General features: G+C 41.5%; 3 protein-coding genes across 5 annotated transcripts; 1 reads left to right on the top strand and 2 right to left on the bottom strand.

Annotated features, from left to right (window-relative positions):
- Positions 1-916: 916 nt before the first annotated feature.
- On the bottom strand, positions 917-12327 carry dmc1 (DNA meiotic recombinase 1). Of its 2 annotated transcripts, none has more exons than XM_035801377.2 (13): positions 11783-12327; positions 11430-11474; positions 11083-11229; positions 10844-10926; positions 10676-10728; positions 10499-10540; positions 10297-10369; positions 7585-7676; positions 2227-2300; positions 1922-2036; positions 1728-1788; positions 1476-1592; positions 917-1316 (listed from the first exon to the last, which is right to left on the bottom strand). In XM_035801377.2, the coding sequence occupies exons 1-13, from the start codon at positions 11837-11839 to the stop codon at positions 1247-1249; spliced, it is 1029 nt and encodes a 342-aa protein (XP_035657270.1). In that variant the 5' UTR covers positions 11840-12327; the 3' UTR covers positions 917-1246. The 2 variants fall into 2 exon arrangements, with proteins under 2 accessions (XP_035657270.1, XP_035657272.1); XM_035801379.2 differs by lacking the exon at positions 11783-12327 and adding an exon at positions 11635-11729.
- Positions 12328-12616: 289 nt separating this feature from the next.
- On the bottom strand, positions 12617-17124 carry tomm22 (translocase of outer mitochondrial membrane 22 homolog (yeast)). The gene is made up of 4 exons (XM_035801381.2): positions 16811-17124; positions 15451-15569; positions 14490-14607; positions 12617-13617 (listed from the first exon to the last, which is right to left on the bottom strand). Exons 1-4 carry the CDS (start codon positions 16898-16900, stop codon positions 13543-13545), a joined length of 402 nt encoding a protein of 133 aa, XP_035657274.1. The 5' UTR covers positions 16901-17124; the 3' UTR covers positions 12617-13542.
- A 414-nt stretch (positions 17125-17538) lies between these two features.
- LOC118402972 (transcription factor MafF-like) lies at positions 17539-23013 on the top strand. Of its 2 annotated transcripts, none has more exons than XM_035801380.2 (3): positions 17539-17862; positions 19337-19424; positions 19521-23013. In XM_035801380.2, the coding sequence occupies exons 2-3, from the start codon at positions 19392-19394 to the stop codon at positions 19962-19964; spliced, it is 477 nt and encodes a 158-aa protein (XP_035657273.1). In that variant the 5' UTR covers positions 17539-17862; positions 19337-19391; the 3' UTR covers positions 19965-23013. The 2 variants fall into 2 exon arrangements, with proteins under 2 accessions (XP_035657273.1, XP_052334062.1); XM_052478102.1 differs by lacking the exon at positions 17539-17862 and adding an exon at positions 18287-18336.
- Positions 23014-25201: the final 2188 nt, after the last annotated feature.

A 25201-nucleotide genomic window follows, 5' to 3' on the forward strand; every position in this document is an offset into this window, starting at 1 on the left:
CAGCCTCAGAAATAGCAGCACAAATAAATGCTTCACAGAGTTCAAGTAACAGACACATTAAACATCAACTGTTCAGAGGAGACTGTGTCTATCACTGCTGCAAAGAAACCACTACTAAAGGACACCAATAATAAGAGAGTTGCTTGGGCCAAGAAACACGGGCAATGGACATTAGAGCGATGGAAATCTGTCCTTTGGTCTGATGAGTTCAAATGACCGCTGTGTCTTTGTAAGATGCAGAGTAGGCGAACAGATGATCTCAGCATGTGTGGTTGTGGGGGAGAGTGACCAAGAAGGAGAGTGATGGAGTGCTGCATCTGATGACCTGGCCTCCACAATCACCGAACTCAACCCAATTGAGATGGTTTGGGATGAGTTGGACCGCAGAGTGACAGAAAAGCAGCCAAAAAGTGCTCAGCATATGTGGAAACTCCTTCAAGACTGTTGGAAAAGCATTCCAGGTGAAACTGGTTGAAATAATGCTGAGAGTGTGCAAAGCTGTCATCAAGGCAAATGGTGGCTACTTTGAAGAATCTCAAATAGAAAATATATATTCTGATTTGTTTAACACTTTTTTGTTTAAAATTCACCGATCAGCAGGACATTAACCTAAAACACAAGGCCAAATCTACACTGGCGTTGCTTACCAAGAAGACAGTGCCGTTTCTGAGTGGCTGAGTTACAATTTTGATTTAAATCTCCTTAAAAATCTATGGCAAGACTTTTGTCTAGCAATGATCAACAACCAATTTGACAGAGCTTGAAGAATTTTGAAAAGAATAATGGGCAAATATTGTACAATTCAGGTGTGCAAAGCTCTTAGAGACTTACCCAGAAAGACTCACAAGTTGTAATCGCTGCCAAAGGTGATTCTAACATGTATTGACTCAGGGGTTAAATATTTATCATATCAAGATAAAGTATATTAGTCTTTATTTTTCATATATATATATATATTATTTTTTTTACAAATGTTACAATTTTTCTTCCACTTTGACATTACAGTGTATTTTGTGTAGATCGTTAACAAAAACAAATGTCAATTAAATCTATTTTAATCACAATTTGTAACACAACAAAATTTGGGAAAGGTCTAGGGGTATAAATACTTTCTGAAGGCACTGTACATATAAACACCAAATAGTACAAATAGTCTTCATCAGATTTCAAAAAATTACGATCTTCTAAAAACTGTGTAGAACTGTATGTGCTTCCTCTCCTCTACTGGTAAATCCATGAGGGTCTTTCACTCTTTGGCATCAGCAATTCCCCCTGGAGTGATGGCGAAAGTGGCCTCGTTCTCAGGCATATCAGGACTGCAGGAGGTCATAGAAAAAATGAAGCTATGAGGAGGTAGATCTTTCTCCATAAGCAAGAAAAATCAGATTTGACCACTTCTTTAGAAGGGGGGTTGTTATTACTAAGGAATAATGAGAACAACATATATTGAGTGAGTGAACTTTCAGACTAATTACCTGTCAAATATCTTGGCAATTCTCAACTCTCCGCGTCCTTTCCTCAAGCTGATTCGTGTGGTGGACGCATGCGCCAGGATGTGCCCTCCAATCGGCTTCTTGGGATCAGCTTGGAACCTGACAGAAACAAGAGAAACCCTCTGATCAGAACTCCAGGCCAAAACCTGTTAGAACTTTGGCCGAGTGAGTTGCTGACTTTCAGTCTAATTTCAAACCAATCACTATTTCCTACATCTAGTTACAGTCACTTACGTCATCCCAGCTCCAGGGTCTGCAGTCATCTGGTTGGTGACAAACACTGCAACGTTGTACTCTAGGGAGACATGAATATCAATATGTCTACATCAATGAAAGGTTTACGCAAAAGTCAAGAGTTTTTTTGCCAGTTCTTCTGCTGCAGACTTAAATGCAGTTTGCATATATGTCTGCAAGAAAAGTCGCCAGACCTTCAGAGATCTTCTGCAGACGGGAGAGCATCTGGGCCAGCTTCTGTTGTCTCTCTGCCAGCTCCCCTCGGCCAGAGAAATCTACCCGGAACAGAGCCATGATGGAGTCTATGATCTGAGGGGAGAAAGGGAAAAGACGTAGAGACACAAGACATTATAAATGTGTATAAAACATAATGCATGATACCTGTCGGCATTAATTAAAGTGTTAACGAAAGATAGGTACAGTGATGGAAGTTGACAATATGAAAATATAACTATCATAAAACAAAGTGACATTGATGATCTTTTCTTTGCATTAATACCAGAAGTTTGAAGACGCCACCCTCCTCGTGGAATTTGGCTGCCACAAAATCCAACAGCTCCATCTGGTGTTCACCTGAAGTTGAAATCCAATTATGTATACAAGTACAAATGCCTAATCGTTTGTCCCACCCCACACACATGCGGAGACCTCACCTGGCTTAACTGGTGCCTCCGGACACGAAACCTCGCTCATTGTCACTCAACGCCTAGGTTTACCTCCACTGTACTCACATCCTACCATACCATTGTCTGAACATTATGCCCTGAATCTATTCTACCGCACCCAGAAATCTGATCCTTTTATTCTGTCCCCAAAGCACTAGACGCCCAGTTCTTTTAGCCTTTAGCCGTACCCTTATAAATCACCTCCTCTGTTCCTCTGGTGATGTAGAGGTTAACCCAGGCCCTGTAGCCCCCAGTTCCACTCCTATTCCCCAGGCGCTATCATTTGTTGACTTCTGTAACCGTAAAAGCCTTGGTTTCATGCATGTTAACATCAGAAGCCTCCTCCCTAAGTTTGTTTTATTCACTGCTTTAGCACACTCCGTCAACCCAGATGTCCTTGCCGTGTCTGAATCCTGGCTTAGGAAGGCCACCAAAAATTCTGAAATTTCCATTCCCAACTACAACATTTTCCGCCAAGATAGAACTGCCAAACGGTGTGGAGTTGCAATCTAATGCAGAGATAGCCTGCAGAGTTCTATCATGCTATCCAGGTCTGTGCCCAAACAGTTCGAGCTTCTACTTTTAAAAACCCACCTTTCCAGAAATAAGTCTTTCACGGTTGCCGCTTGTTATAGACCACCCTCAGCCCCCATCTGTGCCCTGGACACCATATGTGAATTAATTGCCCCCCATTTATCTTCAGAGTTTGTACTGTTAGGTGACTTAAGCATATCAGTTTAACACCCCAACCGTCCTACAATCTAAGCTAGATGCCCTCAATCTCACACAAATTATCAAGGAACCTACCAGGTACAACCCTAAATCCGTAAACACTGGCACCCTCATAGATATCATCCTGACTACCCTACCCTCTAAATACACCTCTGCTGTCTTCAACCAGGATCTCAGTGATCACTGCCTCATTGTATGCGTCCGCGGTCAAACGACCACCCCTCATCACTGTCAAACGCTCCCTTAAACACTTCAGCGAGCAGGCCTTTCTAATCGACCTGGCCCGGCTATCCTGAAAGAATATTGACCTCATTCCGTCAGTAGAGGATGCCTGGTTATTATTTTAAAGTGCTTTCCTCACCATCTTAAATATGCATGCCCCATTCAAAAAATGTAGAACTAAGAACAGATATAACCCTTGGTTCACTCCAGACTCGACTGCCCCTGACCTGCACAAAAACATCCTGTGGCGTACTACATTAGCATCGAATAGCCCCCGCGACATCCAACTTTTCAGGGAAGTTAGGAACCAATATACACAGGCAGTTAGGAAAGCAAAGACTAGCTTTTTCAAGCAGAAATTTGCATCCTGTAGCACAAACTCAAAAAAGTTCTGGGACACTAAAGTCCATGGAGAATAAGAGCACCTCCTCCCAGCTGCCCACTGCACTAGAGGCTAGAGGCTAGAAAACACTGTCACCAAGATAAATCTACGATAATCGAGAATTTCAACAAGCATTTTTCTACGGCTGGCCATGCTTTCCACCTGGCTACCCCTACCCAGGTCAACAGCTCTGCACCCCCCACAGCAACTTGCCCAAGCCTCCCCTATTTCTCCTTCACACAAATCCAGATAGCTGATGTTCTGAAAGAGAAGCAAAATCTGGAACCCTACAAATCAGCTGGGCTAGACAATCTGGACCCTCTCTTTCTAAAATTATCCTCCGCAATTGTTGCAACCCCTATTACTAACCTGTTCAACCTCTCTTTCGTATCGTCTGAGATGCCTAAAGATTGGAAAGCTGGCGCGATCATCCCCCTCTTCAAAGGGGAAGACACTCTTGACCCAAACTGTTATACAGACCTATATCTATCCTATCCTGCCTTTCTAAAGTCTTCGAAAGCCAAGTTAACAAACAGATAACCGATAATTTCGAATCCCACCGTACCTTCTCCGCTATGCAATCTGTTTTCCGAGCTCGTCATGGGTTCACCTCAGCCACGCTCAAGGTCCTAAACGATATCATAACCGGCATCGATAAAAAACAATACTGTGCAGCGGTATTCATCGACCTGGCCAAGGCTATTGACTCTGTAAATCACCGCATTCTTATCGGCAGACTCAACAGCCTTGGTTTCTCAAATGACTGCCTCGCCTGGTTCACCAACTACTTATCAGATAAGAGTTCAGTGTATCAAATCAGAGGGCCTGTTGTCCGGACCTCTGGAAGTCTCTATGGGGGTGCCACAAGGTTCAAATCTCGGGCCGACTCTTTTCTCTGTTTACATCAATGATGTCGCTTTTGCTGCTGGTGATTCTCTGATCCACCTCTACGCAGACAACACCATTCTGTATACTTCTGGCCCTTCTTTGGACACTGTGTTAACAAACCTCTAGACGAGCTTCAATGCAATACCACACTCCTTCCGTGGACTCCAACTGCTCCAAAATGCAAGTAAAACTAAACAACCTCTTCAACCAATCCCTGCCCGCACCGGCCCGCCCGTCTAGCATCACTACTCTGGATATATGCCATGGATGGTTCTGACTTAGAAAATGTGGACAACTACAAATACAGTTGGAGTCGGAAGTTTACATACACTTAGGTTAGTCATTAAAACTCATTTTCCCACCACTCAACAAATTTCTTGTTAACAAACTATAGTTTTGGGAAGTTGGTTTGGACATCTACTTTGTGCATGACACAAGTTATTTTTCCAACTATTGTTTACAGACAGATTATTTAACTTATCATTCACTGTATCACAATTCCAGTGGGTCAGAAGTTTACATATACTAAGTTGACTGTGCCTTTAAACAGCTTCCAGAAATTCCAGAAAATGATGTCATGGCTTTAGAAGCTTCGGATAGGCTAATTGACATAATTTGACTCAATTGGAGGTGTACCTGTGGATATATTTCAAGGCCTACCTTCAATCTCAGTGCCCCTGTACTTGACATAATGGGAAAATCAAAAGAAATCAGCCAAGACCTCCACAAGTCTGGTTCATCCTTGGAAGCAATTTCCAAACACCTGAAGGTACCACGTTCATCTGTACATACAATAGTACGCAAGTATAAACGCCATGAGACCACGCAGCCATCATACCGCTCAAAAAGGAGACGCATTCTGTCTCCTAGAGTTGAACGTACTTTGGTGCGAAAAGTGCAAATCAATCCCAGAACAGCAAAGGACCTTCTGAAGATGCTGGAGGAAATAGGTACAAAAGTATCTGTATCCACAGTAAAACAAGTCCTACATTGACATATACTGAAAGGCCACTCAACAAGGAAGAAGCCAATGCTCCAAAACCCCATAAAAAAGCCAGACTACGGTTTGCAACTGCACATGGGGACAAAGATCGTAGTTTTTGGAGAAATGTCCTCTGGTCTGACGAAACAAAAATAGAACTGTTTGGCCATAATGACCATCGTTATGTTTGGAGGAAAAAGGGGGATTCTTGCAAGCCGAAGAACACCATCCCAACCGTGAAGCACGGGGGTGGCAGCATCATGTTGTGGGGATGCTATGCTGCAGGAGGGACTGGTGTACTTCACAAAATAGATGGCATCATGAAGGAGGAAAATTATTTGGATATATTGAAGAAACATCTCACGGCATCAGTCAGGAAGTTAAAGCTTGGTCGGCAAATGGGTCTTCCAAATGGACAATGACCCAAGCATACTTCCAAAGTTGTGGCAAAATGGTTTAAGGACAACAAAGTCAAGGTATTGGAGAGGCCATCACAAAGCCCTGACCTCAATCCTATAGAAACTTTGTGGGCAGAACTGAAAAAGCGTGTGTGAGCAAGGAGGCCGAGAAACCTGACTCAGTTACACCAGCTCTGTCAGGGGGAATGGGCTAAAATTCACCCAACCTATTGTGGGAAGCTTGTGGAAGGCTACCCGAAACATTTGACCCAAGTTAAACAAGTTAAAGGCAATGCTACCAAATACTAATTGAGTGTATGTGAACTTCTGAACCACTGGGAATATGAAAGAAATAAAATATTAAATAAATCAAATCTCTCTGCTATTATTCTGACATTTCACATTCTTAAAATAAAAGTGGTAATCCTAACTGACCTAAGATAGTGATTTTTTACTAGGATTAAATGTCAGAAATGGTGAAAAACTGAGTTTAAAGGTATTTGGCTAAGGTGTATGTAAACTTCTTACTTCAAATGTACCTAGGTGTCTGGTTAGACTGTAAACTCTCCTTCCAGACTCACATTAAGCATCTCCAATCTAAAAATTAAATCTTGAAACGGCTTCCTATTACGCAACAAAGCATCCTTCACTCATGCTGCTAAACATAACCTTGTAAAACTGACTATCCTACCGATCCTTGACTTTGGTGATGTAATTTACAAGATAGCCTCCAACACTCTACTCAGCAATTTGGATGTAGTCTATCACAGTGCCATTCGTTCCGTCACCAAAGCCCCATATACTACCCACCACTGCGACCTGTATGCTCTCGTTGGCTGGCCCTCGCCTCATATTCATCGCCAAACCCACTGGCTCCAGGTCATCAAAGTCTTTGCTAGGTAAAGCCTCGCCTTGTCTCAGCTCACTCGTCACCATAGCAGCACCCACCAGTGGGACGCACTCCAGCAGGTATATTTCACTGTTCATCCCCAAAGCCAACTCCTCCTTTGGCTGCCTTTCCTTCCAGTTCTCTGTTGCCAATGACTGGAACGAATTGCAAGAATCACTGAAGCTGGAGTCTTATATTTCCCTCACTAACTTTAAGCATCAGCTGTCAGAGCAGCTTACCGATCATTGCACCTGTATACAGCCCATCTGTAAATAGCCCACCCAACTACCTCATCCACATATTATTATTTTAGCTCCTTTGCACCCCAGTATCTCTACTTGCACATTCATCTTCTGCACATTTATCACTCCAGTGTTTAATTGCTAAATTTCAATTATTTCGCCACTATGGCCTATTTATTGCCTTACCTCCCTAATCTTACTACATTTGCACACACTGTATATAGATTTTTATATTGTGTTTTATACACGTTTGTCTATTTCATGTGTAACTCTGTGATTGTGTCACACTGCTTTGCTTTATCTTGGCTAGGTCACAGTTTTAAATGAGAACTTGTTCTCAACTGGCCTGCCTGGTGAAATTAAAAAAATAAAAATGCTGTCCTCAGACAATATGTTCTCAGGTTTAGGCAGTAATGATGAGAGAGGTATTGTTTAATGACTTAGTTAGACGTCTTACTGGTGTAGGCTCGGGCGTATAACACATTGTCCAGCACAGCATCATGGTCAACATTGAACCTGTCTGCTATGTCCTTCAGTCTGTCTGGACGACTAGAGGGTCACATTAGGTTAAGGAAAACATAGGATTTCGTAAGAGACTAATGGCTGAGTCGTGAATAAAAACACTGATCCTCATAACCCTATATCCTACTTGCAAAGGTACAGGTGATTTCCCAGCTAACAACAAACGTTCTCACAAGAGAATGTTCCCTTAAGAGGCTCATTAACTAACGTTTTCATGGGAATGTTTCTGTGACACCAGGGAATGTTTCCAAGAAACCATTCCCTTAATGTTGAATAGAACTTACCCAGAACGTGGTTACCATGTTCTCAGAACTTAAGATACGAATGTTCTAGACACAATTCATGGGAACGTTGGAAGAACATTAATGTGTCCAGTTTCTGTAGGTTAAAATAAAATTCCATCAACGTCCCACCAAACATACACAGAACATGGTTGTCATGTTCTCAGAATATACAGTACCAGTCAAAAGTTGACACACCTACAAAAAAAAAATATTTGGACTATTCTCCACATTGTAGAATAATAGTGGACATCAAAACTATGAAATAACACATATGGAATGATGTAGTAACCAAAAAAGTGTTTAACAAATCTAAATATATTTTATATTTGAGATTCTTCAAAGTAGCCACCCTTTGCCTTGATAACAGCTTATGCACACAATAACCAATAATGACAAAGCGTAAACAGGTTTTGAGAATTCTATGGCAAATTTATTTTAAAAAATGGATTGGAGTCCACCTGTGGTAAATTCAATTGATTGGACATGATTTGGAAAGGCACACACCTGTCGATTAAAACGTCTCATAGTTGTCAGTGCATGTCAGAGCAAAAACCAAGACACGAGGTCGGAGGAATTGTCCGTAGAACTCAGAGACAGGATTGTGTCGAGGCACAGATCTGGGGAATGGTACAAAAAATGTCTGCAGCATTGAAGGTCCCCAAGAAAACAGTGGCCTCCATCATTCTTAAATAAAATAAGTTTGGAACCACCAAGACTCTCCCTAGAGCTGGCCACCCGGCCAAACTGAGAAATCGGAGAAGGGCTTTGGTCAGGGAGGTGACCAAGAATCCGATGGTCACTCCAGAGTTCCTCTGTGGAGATGGGCGAACCTTACAAAAGGACAACCATCTCTGCAGCACTCCACCAATATGTCCTTTAGGGTAGAGTGGGGAGATGGAAGCGACTCTCAGTAAAAGGCACGACAGCCAGCTTGGAGTTTTCAATGAGACCATGAGAAAACATTTACATTACATTACATTTAAGTCATTTAGCAGACGCTCTTATCCAGAGCGACTTAAAACAAGATTCTCTGGTCTAAAGAAACCAAGATGGAACTATTTGGCCTGAATGCCAAGCGTCACATGTGGAGGAAACCTGGCAACATCCCTACGGTGAAGCATGGTGGTGACAGCATCATGCTGTGGGGATGTTTTTCAGCGGCAGAGACTGGGAGACTAGTCAGGTTCGAGGGAAAGATGAACGGAGCAAAGTACAGAGAGATCCTTGATGAAAACCTGCTCCAGAGTGCTCAGGACCTCAGATTGGAGCAAAGATTCACCTTCCAACAGGACAACGACCCTAAGCACACAGCCAAGACAACGCAGGAGTGGCTTCAGGACAAGTCTCTGAATGTCCTCGAGTGGCCCAGCCAGAGCCCGGACTTGAACCCGATCGAACATCTCTAGAGACCTGAAAATAGCTTTGCATTGACGCTCCCCATTCAGCCTGACAGTTTGAAATGATCTTCAGACAAGAATGCAAGAAACTCCTCAAATACAGGTATGCCAAGCTTGTAGTGTCATACCCAAGAAGACTCAAGGCTGTAAACGCTGCCAAAGGTGCTTCAACAACTGAGTAATGGGTCTGAATACTTATGTAAATGTGATATTTAAGTTTTTTTTTTTGTAATAAATTTGCTTTGTCACTATAGGGTATTGTGTGTAGATTGTTTTTGAATACTTTCCAAATGCACTGTATCTTAGCTACCTTAGTGTTAACTTTGCACGCTGACTAGCACCTATTGAGTTGCAATAGCTCAGATGCCAAAATCAACTGGAAGTATCTACAAAACATGTTTTGAAGCCTAATATTTTTTCCTCAAATTAATGTTCACATTTCACAAATTATTATTTTGATTCAAATTATTTGATTCACCATGGTTGAACCCAATCCCAACTTATACAATGGTTAAGTGAGTTGTTTGTTTCGTCACAAAAATAATTGTTTCAATTAATCATATAAATCACTCCCAAAAAGTTTAGCAACTTTGTATGGCCTTATTCGGTGGAAACCTTTTGGGGACATGACTAAAACAATACTTGGTAATAATATCTTAACTGTTAACTAAAGGGTACAATATATTCTTCATCTGGCTACCTAGTTATTCATCTGTTCTAAATCATATATTATAGGCCCATGAATGTTCTTGAACCTTCCCATAAAACGAGTCTACAATATTAATATTCTGAGAACATTGTAACCACGTTCTAGATAAATTCTGCTCGACTTTAACTGAATGTTCACCTAACACAGAATATATACGCATAACATTACAAAAACATTCTCTCTCCCTGAATTATTAGCTGGGTTTATATTGATGTAAATCTGGCTTTATAGATTAGAGCTCAGATAAATTTGGATACAAGGTGTTCTCTGTGTCGATGAAGATGACTTTTCCTCCTGTGTAGCCATCCTCTCCAGGAAGTTGGGCTGTGACTGGAGAACAAGAGACAAGGACTAAATGACAAGAACCAACCATGGAAGAATATCTGTAAGTTTCTGAAAACTGACTTCCAGGACTGGAAAATCTGGGACTACCGAAAAGACCCTCAGCCATTCACTTACCACATAGTGTATGAGAGAGCTGAGTCTTGCCTGTCCGAAACTCTGAGGGATAAAAACTGTACTGTTAAAGTGTGATAAAAACATTTTTTATATTTGACCCAGGTCAGGTCTTATACATCATGAGCATGAGATTAATCATATCTTTGACTGAGGGACACAGTCAGAAACAGAGCTCACCTCCAAATGCCTCAGTGATTGCCATGCTCTCCATACCTCCCCCAAGTAGTTTACTGCAGAGCAGACCGACGGATGAAGAGGAAAAATAGGATAACTGTATTATACCGTAATATGACTCAGGAAAATGTATTAATATGAAAGGTTGAGAATGTTGGGGCGAATCTTAACTCAAACTCCAGGCTTCCAGTCATGACGTGGAACACTTGTTTCCTCTTCGCACTATATTCAAATGCTGTCAGGAAACCATTGGTCTACAATGAACACAAGAGCAAATGAAAACATGTCAACTGAAGTTAACTTGATTCCATAACTCATCCCCAAACCAAATCTTTAGGGACTTGATAATTAAACTAATCATGAGACACCAAAGTCCTCTATGCTGAAGGTGTCTCAGCTGAGTCTCTCACCAGAATTTTCCCAGCAGCCTCTTTGATCTTGTCCACCTTTGCTTCTGAAAGGCCCTTGATGTTACACAGGGCTCTGCGTGTGGTCATCTGGATCCCCTTTACTGTGCAGATACCCACAGACTTCAGCTTCTTTAAATCTGCCATGTTCTGAATGGATGGAGGGTGGGATGGAAGGGGGGAAAGAAAGGGGTGGTGGTGGGAGAGAATAGAGAAAGTTAAAAAAAATTAAAAAAAACTTATTAGCTTTGAGGTGTAATCTTGAGTTTATCTACCATGACGAAGTTTCTTTAAAAACTCGAGGGTCAGGGCAGACTACTTTGCTAGACCTTGGTTTCAGATATACTCACAATTCCATGCTTCTGTAGGGTGTCTATGTCTTGGAAAAATGACTCCTGTTGGTAAAGAACATGACAAAACGTGTTTGAAACTATGTTGAGAAGTAAAATATTCTGCCACTGACTTAGGCTAGATGAAAGTAGTGTAGAAATTGAGTTACCACAACCAAACAATATATTAGCTAGCTATGTTATGAATGATTAACAGCTAACTTACTAGCTACAACAATCCATTCTACCTGGGGATAAAATAACATGTACTGTATCTAGCTAGTAGTAGCTACGAGAATGCTAGTGGCAAACCAAACTGACAACCACAGCCAGGCTAGCAAGCAAGCTAACATTAGCTAGTTTAGGCAGGTTACCTCATCATCTTGATATCCGGCCTCATCCTCCACAACTTGATCCTCGGCGGCTTTCATCTTGATTAGCGCAATGTAGTTAGCTACTAGTAACGTTAGCTCTTGAACTAGATGTTTTTTGTTTTGTTTCAGCGAACTAGCTGCTAGCTAACGTTATAAGCTACCAGTTAATAAATGGGACAGAGGAAATAACATTTCTTGTGATGTCAGCAAACGATCTGTTAGCTACCCAACGTCAGCTATAGCTCCTGAAATATGTTATCAACATCTACAGAATGAGGTTGCTTCTTTCACTAACTTCACAACCCTGTAAAATGTTGCAAAGCTAATGATGGATGACCTTACCAAGATTAAAAATTACTTGCCACCTGATTTCTTCCTGAGGTGGCGGGAATGTTTGACGCTCGTGCTGAAAGTTGAGAGCTGTCAATCATAAAAGTTACTCAAGAGAGGCTCTCCTCAGCAACAATCAAGTGAAATGTCAAACTGTACACACGAGATGCTCTCCTCAGCAACAATCAAGTGAAATGTCAAACTGTACATGCGAGATGCTCTCCTCAGCAACAATCAAGTGAAATGTCAAACTGTACACGCGAGATGCTCTCATGCTCTCCTCAGCAACAATCTTTGGTAGTGACTGATCTTGATGCACAAAAGCCAAAGTCAATTTGTAGCATTTATCTGTAAGATACCTGTACTTTACTACAGTATACAAATGGAATGTCTCTGATAGAGAAGGAAAGTAACCTACATGTAAATAATCAAACAAGTTAAACGTAAAGAGGGCAAAGCAGCACATTTCCCTGCACCCATCTAGCATATATGATAATACAACTTTTTTTGTAATGTCCATTTCATTGGTGTTTTTATTCCTGCATTCAGGTTGAACACACAAGACAGAATTTGCTCAGTTGCAAAGTTAAAAGAACATACATTCCAAAGTGACAATAGAAAAAAGTTACTGACATTCTCTCAGGCTTGACAGGACTATGTGTACATTGACATAATATCTTTAGTTATACCGTATGCAGGGAAAGTGCTGTTTGAATCTTATCAAAATATACTTTTTTGTGATGCTTTGTTTTTATGGCTTTAATGCCCACAAATGAAACAATGTCTCAAGCGACACGTGACATACATACTCTTATCACCAATGCTTTTGCAAAACCAGCACACTATAGATCTCAAGGACCAGCTGTGATTGTGAATATGACAGACATGACTGACATCATAGCTCTACCATGATTTTCCCACATACAAGTGGAATGAACACGTTCCCAAACCAAACACAGGTTACAACAGTTTCAAGGCCATATGTAGCTACAGACCCACATGAAGACATGTTTTTTTATTCAGACCACACACCACTATTGGTAACCTCTTATAACCACAATAATATCCCAATTTCTTCAATTATCCACCTGATCCAAATCCCCTGGAACACATACATATTTATATCGCTATGTATAAAAAAAAAAGAAATTAAGTAAAAACAGTGCTCAGAAGACAGTGTGCAGAAGTCTCTGCAGGATGTTGAGTAAGAGAGACAGCGAAAGGGACATTCGTTATTGCAACACCCATGAAGTGACATCACCCTCCTCTAATCTCCTTAAATGGACAATCCTGGATTTTGGAAGGAGCACATGTGCTGACCAGATGCAGCTTTGTATCCTCTTCTTTGTCTCTGTGTCTCTCTCTCTCTCTTTCCAAGTCTCCACTCTCCCTCATTGGTTGAAGCGCTAAGGCTGTCGGAGGGACATTGGTCACATTTTCACTGGAGCGGGAGGCATCAGCCCTGGCATCCCACCTGACATCCCTGCATTGGGGCCCAACAGGATCTACACAAGGAAGGGGCATTACAAAAACATTTGTTCATTGACAACATTGCAGATCCTAATGACTCCTAATGAAAGAGTGATTTGCCCAATTCCAAATCCAACCCTTTTCACGTAGATCGAAAAGTATAGGATAGGTATACAGTGAGCACCAAAAGTATTGGGACAGTGACAATTTTGTTGATGTTTTGGCTCTGTACCTCCGCACTTTGGATTTGAAATTATACAATGACTATGAGGTTAAAGTGCATACTGTCATCTTTAATTTGAGGGTATTTGCATCCACATTGGGTGAACGTTTTACAAATTACTGCACTTTTTGTACATAGCCCCCCCATTTTAGGGGACCAAATGTATTGGGACAAATTCACTTAGGTGCATTAAAGTAGTCAAAAGTGTAGTATTTGGTCCCATATTCCTAGCCTGCAATGATTACATCAAGCTTGTGACCCTACAAAGTTGTTGGATGCTTTTGCTGTTTGTTTTGGTTTTGTTTAAGATTATTTTGTGCCCAATAGAAATGCATGGTAAATAAAGTAGTGTCATGAGTCACTTTTATTGTAAATAAGAATAGAATATGTTTCTAAACAAAACTACATTCATGTGGATGCTACCAGTATTACGAATAATCTTGAATGAATCGTGAATAATGATGAGTGAGAACGTTAGAGGCATAAATATCATAACCAGCCCAAACATGCTAACCACCCATTATTATCTCCACCTTTCTGTCTGATATGCTAGACAATGTGTGTGTACTTTTGGCCATATTGCATTTTTTTCTTCAGACATAAACAAGAGCCAAGACCATAATAGTAGGGCCTAGGTTGTTTATTTGGAACTGAACATCATCTGTCAGTGGGATAGTACAGTACCTGTCTCTGCTGCTGTAGCTGCTGCTGCTCCAGCTGTAGTCTCTCAGTCTCAAACACCACCGGAAGGACCAGGATCATGAACGAGGTAGTGCCCACCCACAGGGCAGCGCGGGAGAAACTAAGAAACACAGAGGCAGGAGGGGAGATGGAAAGGTGGGGGTAAAATAACAAAACAGACGTGGAGAGAGAACTGGAGTAGATAATAAACACAGAGATGGCCTAACTGATTGTCCTTGGCAAGATCAGGGGCAGGCAGGGAAAACAGTCCTTGGAATACAGAGGAGCAGTTCAGAACTGGGAATGCAATATAGTGCTCCATCCACACACAGCTCCGTCCTCATTGTCTGTGTGTATTGTGAAGATTAGCCCAATAATGGACTAAAGGAGCCTAACGTTACTTGGACCTTACATTTTCTGTTTAGAGGCAAATTATCTAATCCCCCTAAACGTGAATCGATTTTCAATTGCTATCATATCACATGAAAATAATTTCACAAATGCAAAATATACACTTACTGTTATAACACAGTTGGAGCTGACAGTATTTCTCACGTTTGTGGCGTCTGTCTTCTGTTTACACACAGGTGTTTGGATATGCAAATAGCTCATTAGCACAGGTATTTGGACTGTCTTCCGTCTGTTTTCCGTAAACAAGTGCTGTAACATGGAAATTTGGCCATGTTGGACCCCTAACCCCATAAAGGTGTAGTAATTTCACCTTTTATTCCTATTATTATTTCTTGCTGATATGAAAAATACTTTTCTTATGTTTCTCAACCATACCGCAAGCGATGCGTGTTAACATTTAGGGCAAGCATCGGCACACTTTACAAAACTAACCCAGACACTAAAGGTAGTTTGCGTCTATGAATGGGGTAGATGAAGATCTAAAACGAGAGGTCTACTCTAAGGCTGCTGATACACCCAGAGCAGCAACAGCAGTTTTTAGGAGAACATTTACCTGTACAGCTTCTTGGCCACAGTGACTGAGCCCGATGCGGTCACCTCAGCCGCAGAGCGCAGTGTATCAGGGAACATCTCAGTCAAACCCCACAGCCTCTCCATAATAGTCTCATCCAGCTGAGGGAAGGGAGACACAAGGAAGTTACTACAACACAGATAACATGGTTATCAGGATCATCAGGATACCTGCTCGTCGAACATCTCAATCCACAATCATGGGCATTAATATGGAGTTGGTCCCCTCCTTTGCTGCTGTAACAACCTCCACTCTTCCAGGAAGGCTTTCCACTAGGTACACTAGTGTTATGGAAAATTTGTTAAAACAGCTCATCCCAAATTCTGCCACCAAACTAGGTAGACAGCCACAAACAAGAGCATTAGTGCGGTCGGCCAATGATGTTGGGCGATTAGGCCTGGCTCGCAGTCACCGTTCCAATTCATCACAAAGGTGTTCGATGGGGTTGAGGTAAGGGCTTTGTGCAGGCTAGTCATGTTCTTCCACAACGATCTCGACAAATCATTTCTGTATGGACCTTGCTTTGCGCACCTGGGCATTGTCATGCTGGAACGGGAAAGGGCCTTCCCAAACTGTTGCCACAAAGTTGAATGCACAGAATTGTCTAGAATATAGGCTGTAGCATTAACATTTCCCTTTACTGGAACTAAGGGGCCCAGCCCAAACCATGGAAAACAGCCCCAGACCATTATTCCTCCAACCACCAAACTTTACAGTTGGCACTACGCATTCGGGCAGGTAGAGTTCTACTGGCATCTGCCAAACCCAGATTCCTCCGTCGGACTGCCAGATAATATAACGTGATCCATTTCTCCAGATAATGTTTTTCCACTGTTCCAGAGTCCAATGGCGGTGAACTGGATGCGGCTGAAATATCCGAATCCACTCATTTGAAGGGGTGTCCACATACTTTTGTATATATAGTGTATAGTAACTACATGAATTAAGTATTTTAATGTCTCAAAAGTAACCAGTTCTGTTGGGGTACTAGTTAGTACTGTAAACTACCGATTACTGAATGACACATGACCGTTTAGACAATTCCTACAAGGTACCCACACAATGGAACATTATTTTTATTTGATTACATTTACAGTACAGTCAATTACAGTACAGATACATGTAAAACAGAAATTATAGCTGTACATGTGAAAGTTAGCTAGCTAGCTAGCTACCACGCTAACGTTAGCAAACAAGCTAGCAATTACTCGCATGACGAATGACCCTGAGTAGTTACAGCTAGCTAGCTAGTCAAATAGGCATACCACTCAAGTGAAACTGTACGCATGATCGTGCATGACTGTTATGGGGTGACATGTGTCAAGTTTCCATTCATCTTTACCTCTTCATCTTCATCTTCGTCAATCTCGCCTTCTGGGGGACGGGTCTCGACTGGGCCTGCAGCCGGTGATAGCTCTTCGATTCCAGCCATGGAAAACTGTTCTCGCGCCGCTTTACCAGCCGGTGTGTTTAGCTAATTTAAAATGTACCTCAATTGGTGGAAGGGCAAATCAGTATTTTAATGTTTTATCGTGGAATTATTGCATTGGCCCCGACTTGCATAAATATTGGACCCAAAAGGTGAGCATTGGTCCTGCGACAATCTGAGGTCACTCGGTTAAAAGCTACACGTGCGTTGGATGACGGCAAAAATGGTTACTTGCCTGGCTAGCTAAAATAAATTGCGCCCTCTGTTGTACGAGAGGTCTAACCAGTGTGTTTCGGGATTGAACAAAAAAAACTATAAAAAATATATATATATGTTATGAAGATAGTTTATAGTATTTCTGTATTAGAAATTGTGGTCTTTGGGCTAGTAATCCACTATAAGAACAGCCTCAACATTTTTGATTTCTAAATGCAATCTATTCGTAAGGAGTCAGCATCTCCCCTTTCTATAAGCATTATTGAAATTTCAGGTTGTTGCTTTTTATTTAACTTTTATAAACATGAAAGTCATTTTCACTAACATTCACTGAGTGAATTCCTTTGGAATGTCACTCTTCCCTAATCTATTTTCCTTTTCCATGCAGTGCCTTTCAACATCAATACGGATAGGAAAGGAGAGGCAGGTCTTCATCATGGAAAAGTTTGGGACGCAGGGAATCCTTATTGTTTACATCCTTCCATCTCGTACGCTGGGGGCGGGCGGATCCACCCTCATTCTTTAGTGTTCACGTCATTGTAACGGTGTTTTTTGTGAATGAAAGAATCCAACCCCACAGAACAGAGTAATTCCGGGAAAAGGCGAACTGACATTTTGTCGCTTGACTCGCTTCGACTTGAACACAGTATTTGACGTTTCTCCGTGTTTTAAAAACATTTGTTTATACAATTGTGTTGACAACTGAAGGACAGGCAGCTGGTACTCTCCAACGACATAGCCAAGGACAAGTAAGTCGGCAGCTGTTTGCTTTTCTGGTTAGCCACCTAGCATTGGCTAATCCATGTTGCTGGCTAATGTGCTAGCTAGAGTACTAGCTAACGTTAGCATGTTGTTTAGTTAGCCTTGCGAAATTGTTACAATTTGGCAACAAAGACACGACCACATTCACTATTTACATATCTTAGATGCGTGTCAAGTATTATACTCGATATTTGGCGTTCTGTTTAAAATTGTGTAGGTTCTCATAAAATTAACGTTTTCAACGTTGCTAAAAGAAATGGTTGGCCACCTGCGCACTTGCAATGGCCGTGTGTTTACTATCGCATCGAGTTAGCGTAGCATGGCGCACCTAGCTCGCCAGCTCCCTTCCGTATAAGGAAATGGGTGGATTGTTATTGAGAATTAAATGTTTAGGTAGGCAGGCATCTTTAATTCCGGTAATAACGAAAGTCGGTTTATGAAACAACAATATATTTTGAACGGTAAATATAGCTTTGTGTTTCTGCTTCTCAGCTAGTTTTTAATTATGTATTGAAACGTCATTTGGTCGAGATCTAACGTCAGCACTGTGTTGTGTTACAACACTATTATTAGGCACAAAATACTGCTTTAAATTGAGAATGAGGAAACATGTATGTTAAATATTTAATGGAGTTTTTTTTACAAACTGCATGTAAGAGAGTGATTGTAGTCGCGCGTAAGACACTAGCGGTGCACAGCTTATTGCTGAATCACTATGACTTTATGAAATGGTCATATCGGTTTACAACGGCGCCTCGTGGTAGGACAGTCGTTGAGTATACAGTCACTTCCCACGCATTTCAGAAAACGGTAAGGTCAAGGATCCACCGAAAGCAAACTCAGTCTTTTTTTAGGTTTAGAACAATCATTATTATCAGGTTTAGACTAGACAATGTAAGGTTGTGAGTGATTATGACAACATGGTGAGGATAGCTTACATCAAAGACAAGAATAACTGAAAAAGTAACACTCAAAACACGGATGCCATTTGTCATGAATAGATAAGATATTAGAATGTTTAAAAAATATCCTCAGAAATCCGAGTTTCAAATGCAAGAGTACAACCAAGCCAGCCTCCAATAAACCTTGCTTTGAGCATTTGGAAAAGCACTATGTCCAATCCATTAGGTTATTACTGTATTATTACCAATGTTTTGGTGAGGCCAGTTCTGCTATGGAAGAAGTGGTTACTAGTGTTTGAGGGGAACGCCTGCTTTGAGCAATGTGGGATGGGCACATGATAGGCCTAACTTCCCTTCACGATTCCAGCTGGGAGAAATCTTCAACTTTCAAAAATTGTGGCATGTTTTTTTTCTTATTTATTTTTTTCCAAAAGAAAATCTTCAGTCCAAGATTGAATATCTTTATATCCTACTATACCAAGCAGTATATAGGGGAAATAATATTTCTCAAGTGCTTCAACTTAATTGAATGGCCTTTCTCTCACTCCCTTTCTTGTAGATCGTCTGTAAAATCAGTGTTTACTGGTGTCGGAGACAGAGGATAAAGCCAGACCATGACGTCAGAAAGAAGCAGCAAAGCCCTGAAGGTAGAATTACAAAACATTTAAGTTGGGAGTTTATTCAATTTGAAATTTTACACATACTTTGCAAAGAAAATGGTCAAACTCTCCATCCCTCTCCAGGTGAAGCGGGAGTGTGGTGAGAATGTTCCGGTGTTGTCGGACAGCGAGCTCATGTCCTTGTCTGTACGGGAGCTCAACCTCCACCTACGGGGTCTATCCCGCGAGGAGGTCCAGAAGCTCAAGCAGCGCCGGCGCACCCTGAAGAACCGTGGCTACGCGGCCAGCTGCCGGGTGAAGCGCGTGTCCCAGCGTGAGGCCCTGGAGCAGCAGAAAAAGGAGCTCCAGAGGGAGGTGGAGAGGCTGGGTGTGGAGAACGCTGGGATGAGGAGAGAGCTGGAGGGCCTGGGGGCCAGGCTGGCTGCCCTGCAGAGGTTCGCCCGTGGGTTAGAGTCTGGAGGAGGTAACATCCTGGCTACGGCCCCACGCCTGAACACAGCCTCGGTCATTACCATAGTGAAGACCCCGCCACAGGCCCACGTCCAAAGAGAGCAGGGGGGCTCCTAGGAGGAACCGTTCGGGCTGGGGAGGGACTCATGCACGCACATACTCTCATATAGACACACACACACACACAGGCAGACACATGGAGAGCGCAGGAGGATTGGAGGAACACAGACAAATAGGCACTTATGAAACTCACGCGCTTAGGATGATACACATACACTCGCACACCAGGGTTTCCGTTAGAAACATGTGACGCCAGACCTTTGAACGGCAGTGTTTTAATTTCCCGGACATTTAAGATGTTTACCGACTCATATGTATTGGGTGTGTAACTTGATTAGGGCGTCCACCCACGGTGCTCAGAATGACAAATCACATTTCGATTATGGTTATTCTTCTTAACGGGACGTGGAACTCGAGGGTGCAACGATGTGAATACTTCTTACCGAATTCCGATGCGCAATTTGAAGATGTTAGAATAACTGTCCACATTTACTTTTCCTCAGCCAACAAGATGAGTAATGAACATAGCCTATGTCAATCTAGCCTATTCCAACATAGCCTATTCCAAACAGACTGGGACAGTTGTGGGACGATAGATCCCAAATTCATATAACCAGTTGGCCTAGTTTATATCCCAATTTTTAAAGCAATGAGGCTCATGCAACAGATCTGAAAGTTTAGCTTAAAATGTTCATAAGCAAATTTCTTCACATTATAAGCACAGAAATTCCACACAAGGCAGTAGGCTATGTGCGAATGTTCCTTCCATAATACAATTGTTAGGAAAAAATCGTTGTCAAATCACACCACACATGCGAGCGGTTTCTTGAGACAGAGTTGAAAATATCTGTTAGAAATTTAGAAAGAGTGGACCTCTAAAGGTGCAACAACTAGCATGGGCTGCTTATATGACAAGAATTGTGCCTTTCGGCTACTGGACAATGAAAGGAGTTTAATCTGAAAACCAGTAGAACATGAGAAATAGGCTACTGGTTTCAATAGAATATGGAAGTCTTTAGAAAATAATTGCCTGCGCGTTTGGTTGGATTTTGGCTAGGCTACTTTGAAGCAAGGTAAGACATGCCTTATAATGTGTAGTTAAATGTTCCGGTTTCAAACAATTAAGTATATATTTTCAAAATACATACTGCCTCCTGCTCATTGCAAATTGGTGTGTTGACTAGCTGAAGCCTGCCTAGTTGCCTATGCACTTGAATGGCGAATGGGAAGTGCGCTTCAATTAACAGTTGATAAATAAAAGTAGTAGCTCTTTTTAATCATGACCATCAAAACTGTTTTTAACACAAGATTGCATATAGAATTGTTGTGCAGTGATTGGGCTTATAGTAGCACGTTTCACTCCAGCAGCAACAAACAAGCTGTTTGATGAGCTGTAGAAGCAGCTCTTGCGCTACATCGACTGGTATTTCAATCAATAAATAGGCTAAAATGCATTTTCACAATGCGATTTTCCTTCTTCTCCAGGACAATAGGCCAGCGGCAATTTTAGTTATCGGCCAAAAGCCGGCTATTACCGGCTAACGGAAACCCTGTCACAAACACGCACACACACAAGTAAGGTGTTCAGTCAGTGACAAATACTCACTCTAAACCCAGCCATCACACATACAGACTCATACAGATGTGCAGTTGAGAAAAGATGACTGCTGACGAGTCCGGCTGAGGCACGACAGGCGTGCAAAACAAGGACATAAGACAACACCCCTCGACAAAGCCAGTCTTGCTGCTGGTGCTCTCTGATACTGCTACTCAACAGGCTGAGCCGGCTAGCGCTCTGCCTTCTAGCATGGCATCTAGCCCCGCTACACAATGTCTGGGTTAATCAGACTCTTCCGCAGCTTCTTCCAATGCAAGCTTTACGTTTTAAACGGCATCACAATTGACATCTGTACATGTCTTGGAGTGTTGTTCATCTGTACTCTTGTGTGTCGATACTATTGTGCTTCACTGTGTTGCCGTTTGTAGTGGCTACATGGGTGTATTTCAACTGCACAGTGCACATTTTGGTTTGTTATAAACGGCTTTGGTTGTAGTTGGTTATTGCTGGAAACAGTTGAAAAATCCACATCTCGTAGAATACTATGTCAATGCAAAAATCTATTGATACATTCCTTTATATTATTTTGTAATGTTTATACAAGAGACAAATGTTTGAGCGAGCATTTATTCAGAGGTATTCTATTTTATTTGTATTTAAAGAATAGATATTACAAAAGCTAATGAGTGCTGTGGTGTAATGTATGTTTCAAATACCTGCGTATGACTAGTTTGGGGAAATTCTCACGTCTAATTGTTGTACTGAGTGTGTGACGATTATTTGTGTAATGTTTAACTGTCGTAATGAGCTGTTTAGATATGCTAAAAGCCGATGGTCATGTTGCTGTAAGATGATTTTAGTATGCGTGTACACCATATTTGGACTAATTTCATAGTGAGTCGAGTGGCTTGTTGTAGGGATATTATTTTTCTATCAAGTACCAAGGTGATGATACGTATTGTTATTTATGATACATTTTATTTCCCGTTTGTTTTCTGAAATGGCTCGAGAGGGAGAGTAACACTGTAAGGAGAAAGAACGAAGGAAAAGAATGATAAAGGAATAAAAGAATGAGGCAGAGATGAAAGGGATAACAGGATATGAAGGAAAGATGTGGTGGTAGAAGAGGATTTGGGAGGTGAATGAGGAAGGAGAAGAGGACCGATATGAGGTGGTGCTTAATTCAATTGAAAACCTTGTAACATCCATGATTTATCAATAAACCCCTGCTGACTCTTATTAGACTGGGGTTGACTTAATGTTTGGAAAGTAATAGCAATATGATTTAAATTGTCAATAGTGACATTGTGTTGATTACTTCTGTAAGATATATCTGCTCAATATCAATGTCGCATAGCATTTATCCTCAGTAATATCTAATGTCTCATCTAAGATTATTGTCAAATTGTGCTGGATGTTTTGTTATACCGCAAAACAAAAATGGTCTTTGTATTTATTACATGTATTTTTTCTATGGTGAAAATTAAGTACATTGTCTATTTTATATATTAATAATTGAAATAAATGTTGTATATATTGTACATAAAATGGTGTGATTTATCATTTATACTGTATACAGTGCATTTGGAAAGTATTCAGACCTTGATTTTTCCTACTTATGTTACAGCCTTCTAAAATGGATTAAATATTTGTCCTCAATCTACACACTACCCAATAATCAAAGCGCAAAAAGAGCTCAGGTGCATCCTGTTTCCATTGATCATCCTTGATGTTTCTGCAACTTGATTGGAGTCCACCTGTTGTAAATTCAATTGACTGGACATTTGGAAAGTCACACACCTGTATATATAAGGTCCCACATTTGACATTGCATGTCAGCCAAAACCAAGCCATGAGGTCGAAGGAATTGTCCGTAGAGCTCTGAGATAGGATTGTGTCGAGGCACAGCTCTGGGGAAGGATACCAAAACATTTCTGCAGCATTGAAGGTCCCCAAGAACACAGTGACCTCGATCATTCTTAAATGGAAGACGTTTCGAACCACCAACTCTTCCTAGAGCTGGCCACCCAGCCAAACTGAGCCATTGGGGGAGAAGGGCCTGGTGGTCACTCTGGGGCTGGTGTTCACTGAGTTTCATAAGTGCCTACTCTGGGGCTCCAGAGTTCCTCTGTGGAGATGGGAGAACCTTCCAGAAAGACAACCATCTCTGCAACACCACCAATCAGGCCTATATGGTAGAGTTGCCTGACAGAAGCCACTCCTCAGCGAAAAGCACATGACAGCCCACTTGGGGTTTGCCAAAAAGCATCTAAAAAGGACTCTGACCATGAGAAACGATTATCTGTTCTGATGAAACCAAGATTTAACTGGCCTGAATTCCAAGCGTCATGTCTGGAGGAAACCTGGCACCATCACTATTTTTTTTAAATTCACCTTCATTTAACCAGGTAGGCCAGTTGAGAACAAGTTCTCATTTACAACTGCAACCTGGCCAAGATCAAGCAAAGCAGTGCTACACAAACAGAGTTACACATGGAATAAACAAACGTACAGTCAATAACACAATAGAAAAAGTCTATATACAGTGTGTGCAAAGGGTGTATCACATTGGGTGAGGCAGGTTGCCGGAAGGTATATTTAATTTAAAACATGGAAAAAGAGATGATATATTTCAGAAAGAAAGACGGGGAAAAAAATGTATACGGGAGAATGACAAACAACATCTGCACTGCTACGCCATTTTAGGTGAAGCATGGTGGTGGTAGCATCATGCTATTGGGCTGTTTTTCAGCATCAAGGACTGGGAGACTAGTCAGGATTGAGGGAAAGATGAATGGAGCTAAGTACAGAGAGATCCTTGATAAAAACCTGCTCCAGAGTGCTCAGGACCTCAGACTGGGGGCGAAGGTTCACCTTCCAACAGAACAACGACCCTAAGCACACAGCCAAGACAACGCAGAAGTGGCTTTGGGACAAGTCTCTGAATGTCTTTGATTGGCCCAGCCAAAGCCCGATAGAACATCTCTGGAGAGACCTCAAAATAGCTATGCAGCGATGCTCCCTATCCAGCCTGACAGAGCCTCAGAGGATCTGCAGAGAAGAATGGGAGAAACTCCACAAATACAGGTGCCAAGCTTGTAGCGTCATACCCAAGAAGACTAGAGGCTGTAATTGCTGCCAAAGGTGCTTCAACAAAGTACTGATTAAAGGGTCTGAAACTTATGTAAATGTAATATTTGAAATAAATTAACAAACATTCCTAAAAACCTGTTTTTGCTTTGTCATTATGGGGTGTTGTGTGCCGATTGATGAGGACATCAATTGAATTCATTTTAGATTAAGGTTGTAATGTAACAAAATGTGGAAAAGGTCAAGGGGTCTGAATACTTTCCAAATGCACTGTAGTTTTTGATCATGTTGTTTTGGCCAGTTCTTCCGAACTGTCAAGGCTACAATGTATGAGAGGGAAGCAGAAAGGAGAAGTGTGTGTGTACATTAGCAGGGATAGGTTTTTTCTTTAGGGAACTAGAAATACTGATGAGTAGGGAGGTTAAAATGAGCAATATGTACTGTACAGTAAACTTTTATGTAAAATGTACTTGCAAAAAAGAGAAGAATGGCAAACATGCAAAACTTTGAAGACATGAGTAAATCTTCCCAATGAGAGGTATCCTACCCTTACCCGTGTGATTTGGAGCTATATTTAAGATAATCATGACATCTAAAAGTCAACCAGGTTCTAAAAAGCCTACATTTAATATGAAATAGAATAATA

Source organism: Oncorhynchus keta, chromosome 24 (assembly GCF_023373465.1).
Source record: "Oncorhynchus keta strain PuntledgeMale-10-30-2019 chromosome 24, Oket_V2, whole genome shotgun sequence".
Classification (NCBI taxonomy): domain Eukaryota; kingdom Metazoa; phylum Chordata; class Actinopteri; order Salmoniformes; family Salmonidae; genus Oncorhynchus; species Oncorhynchus keta.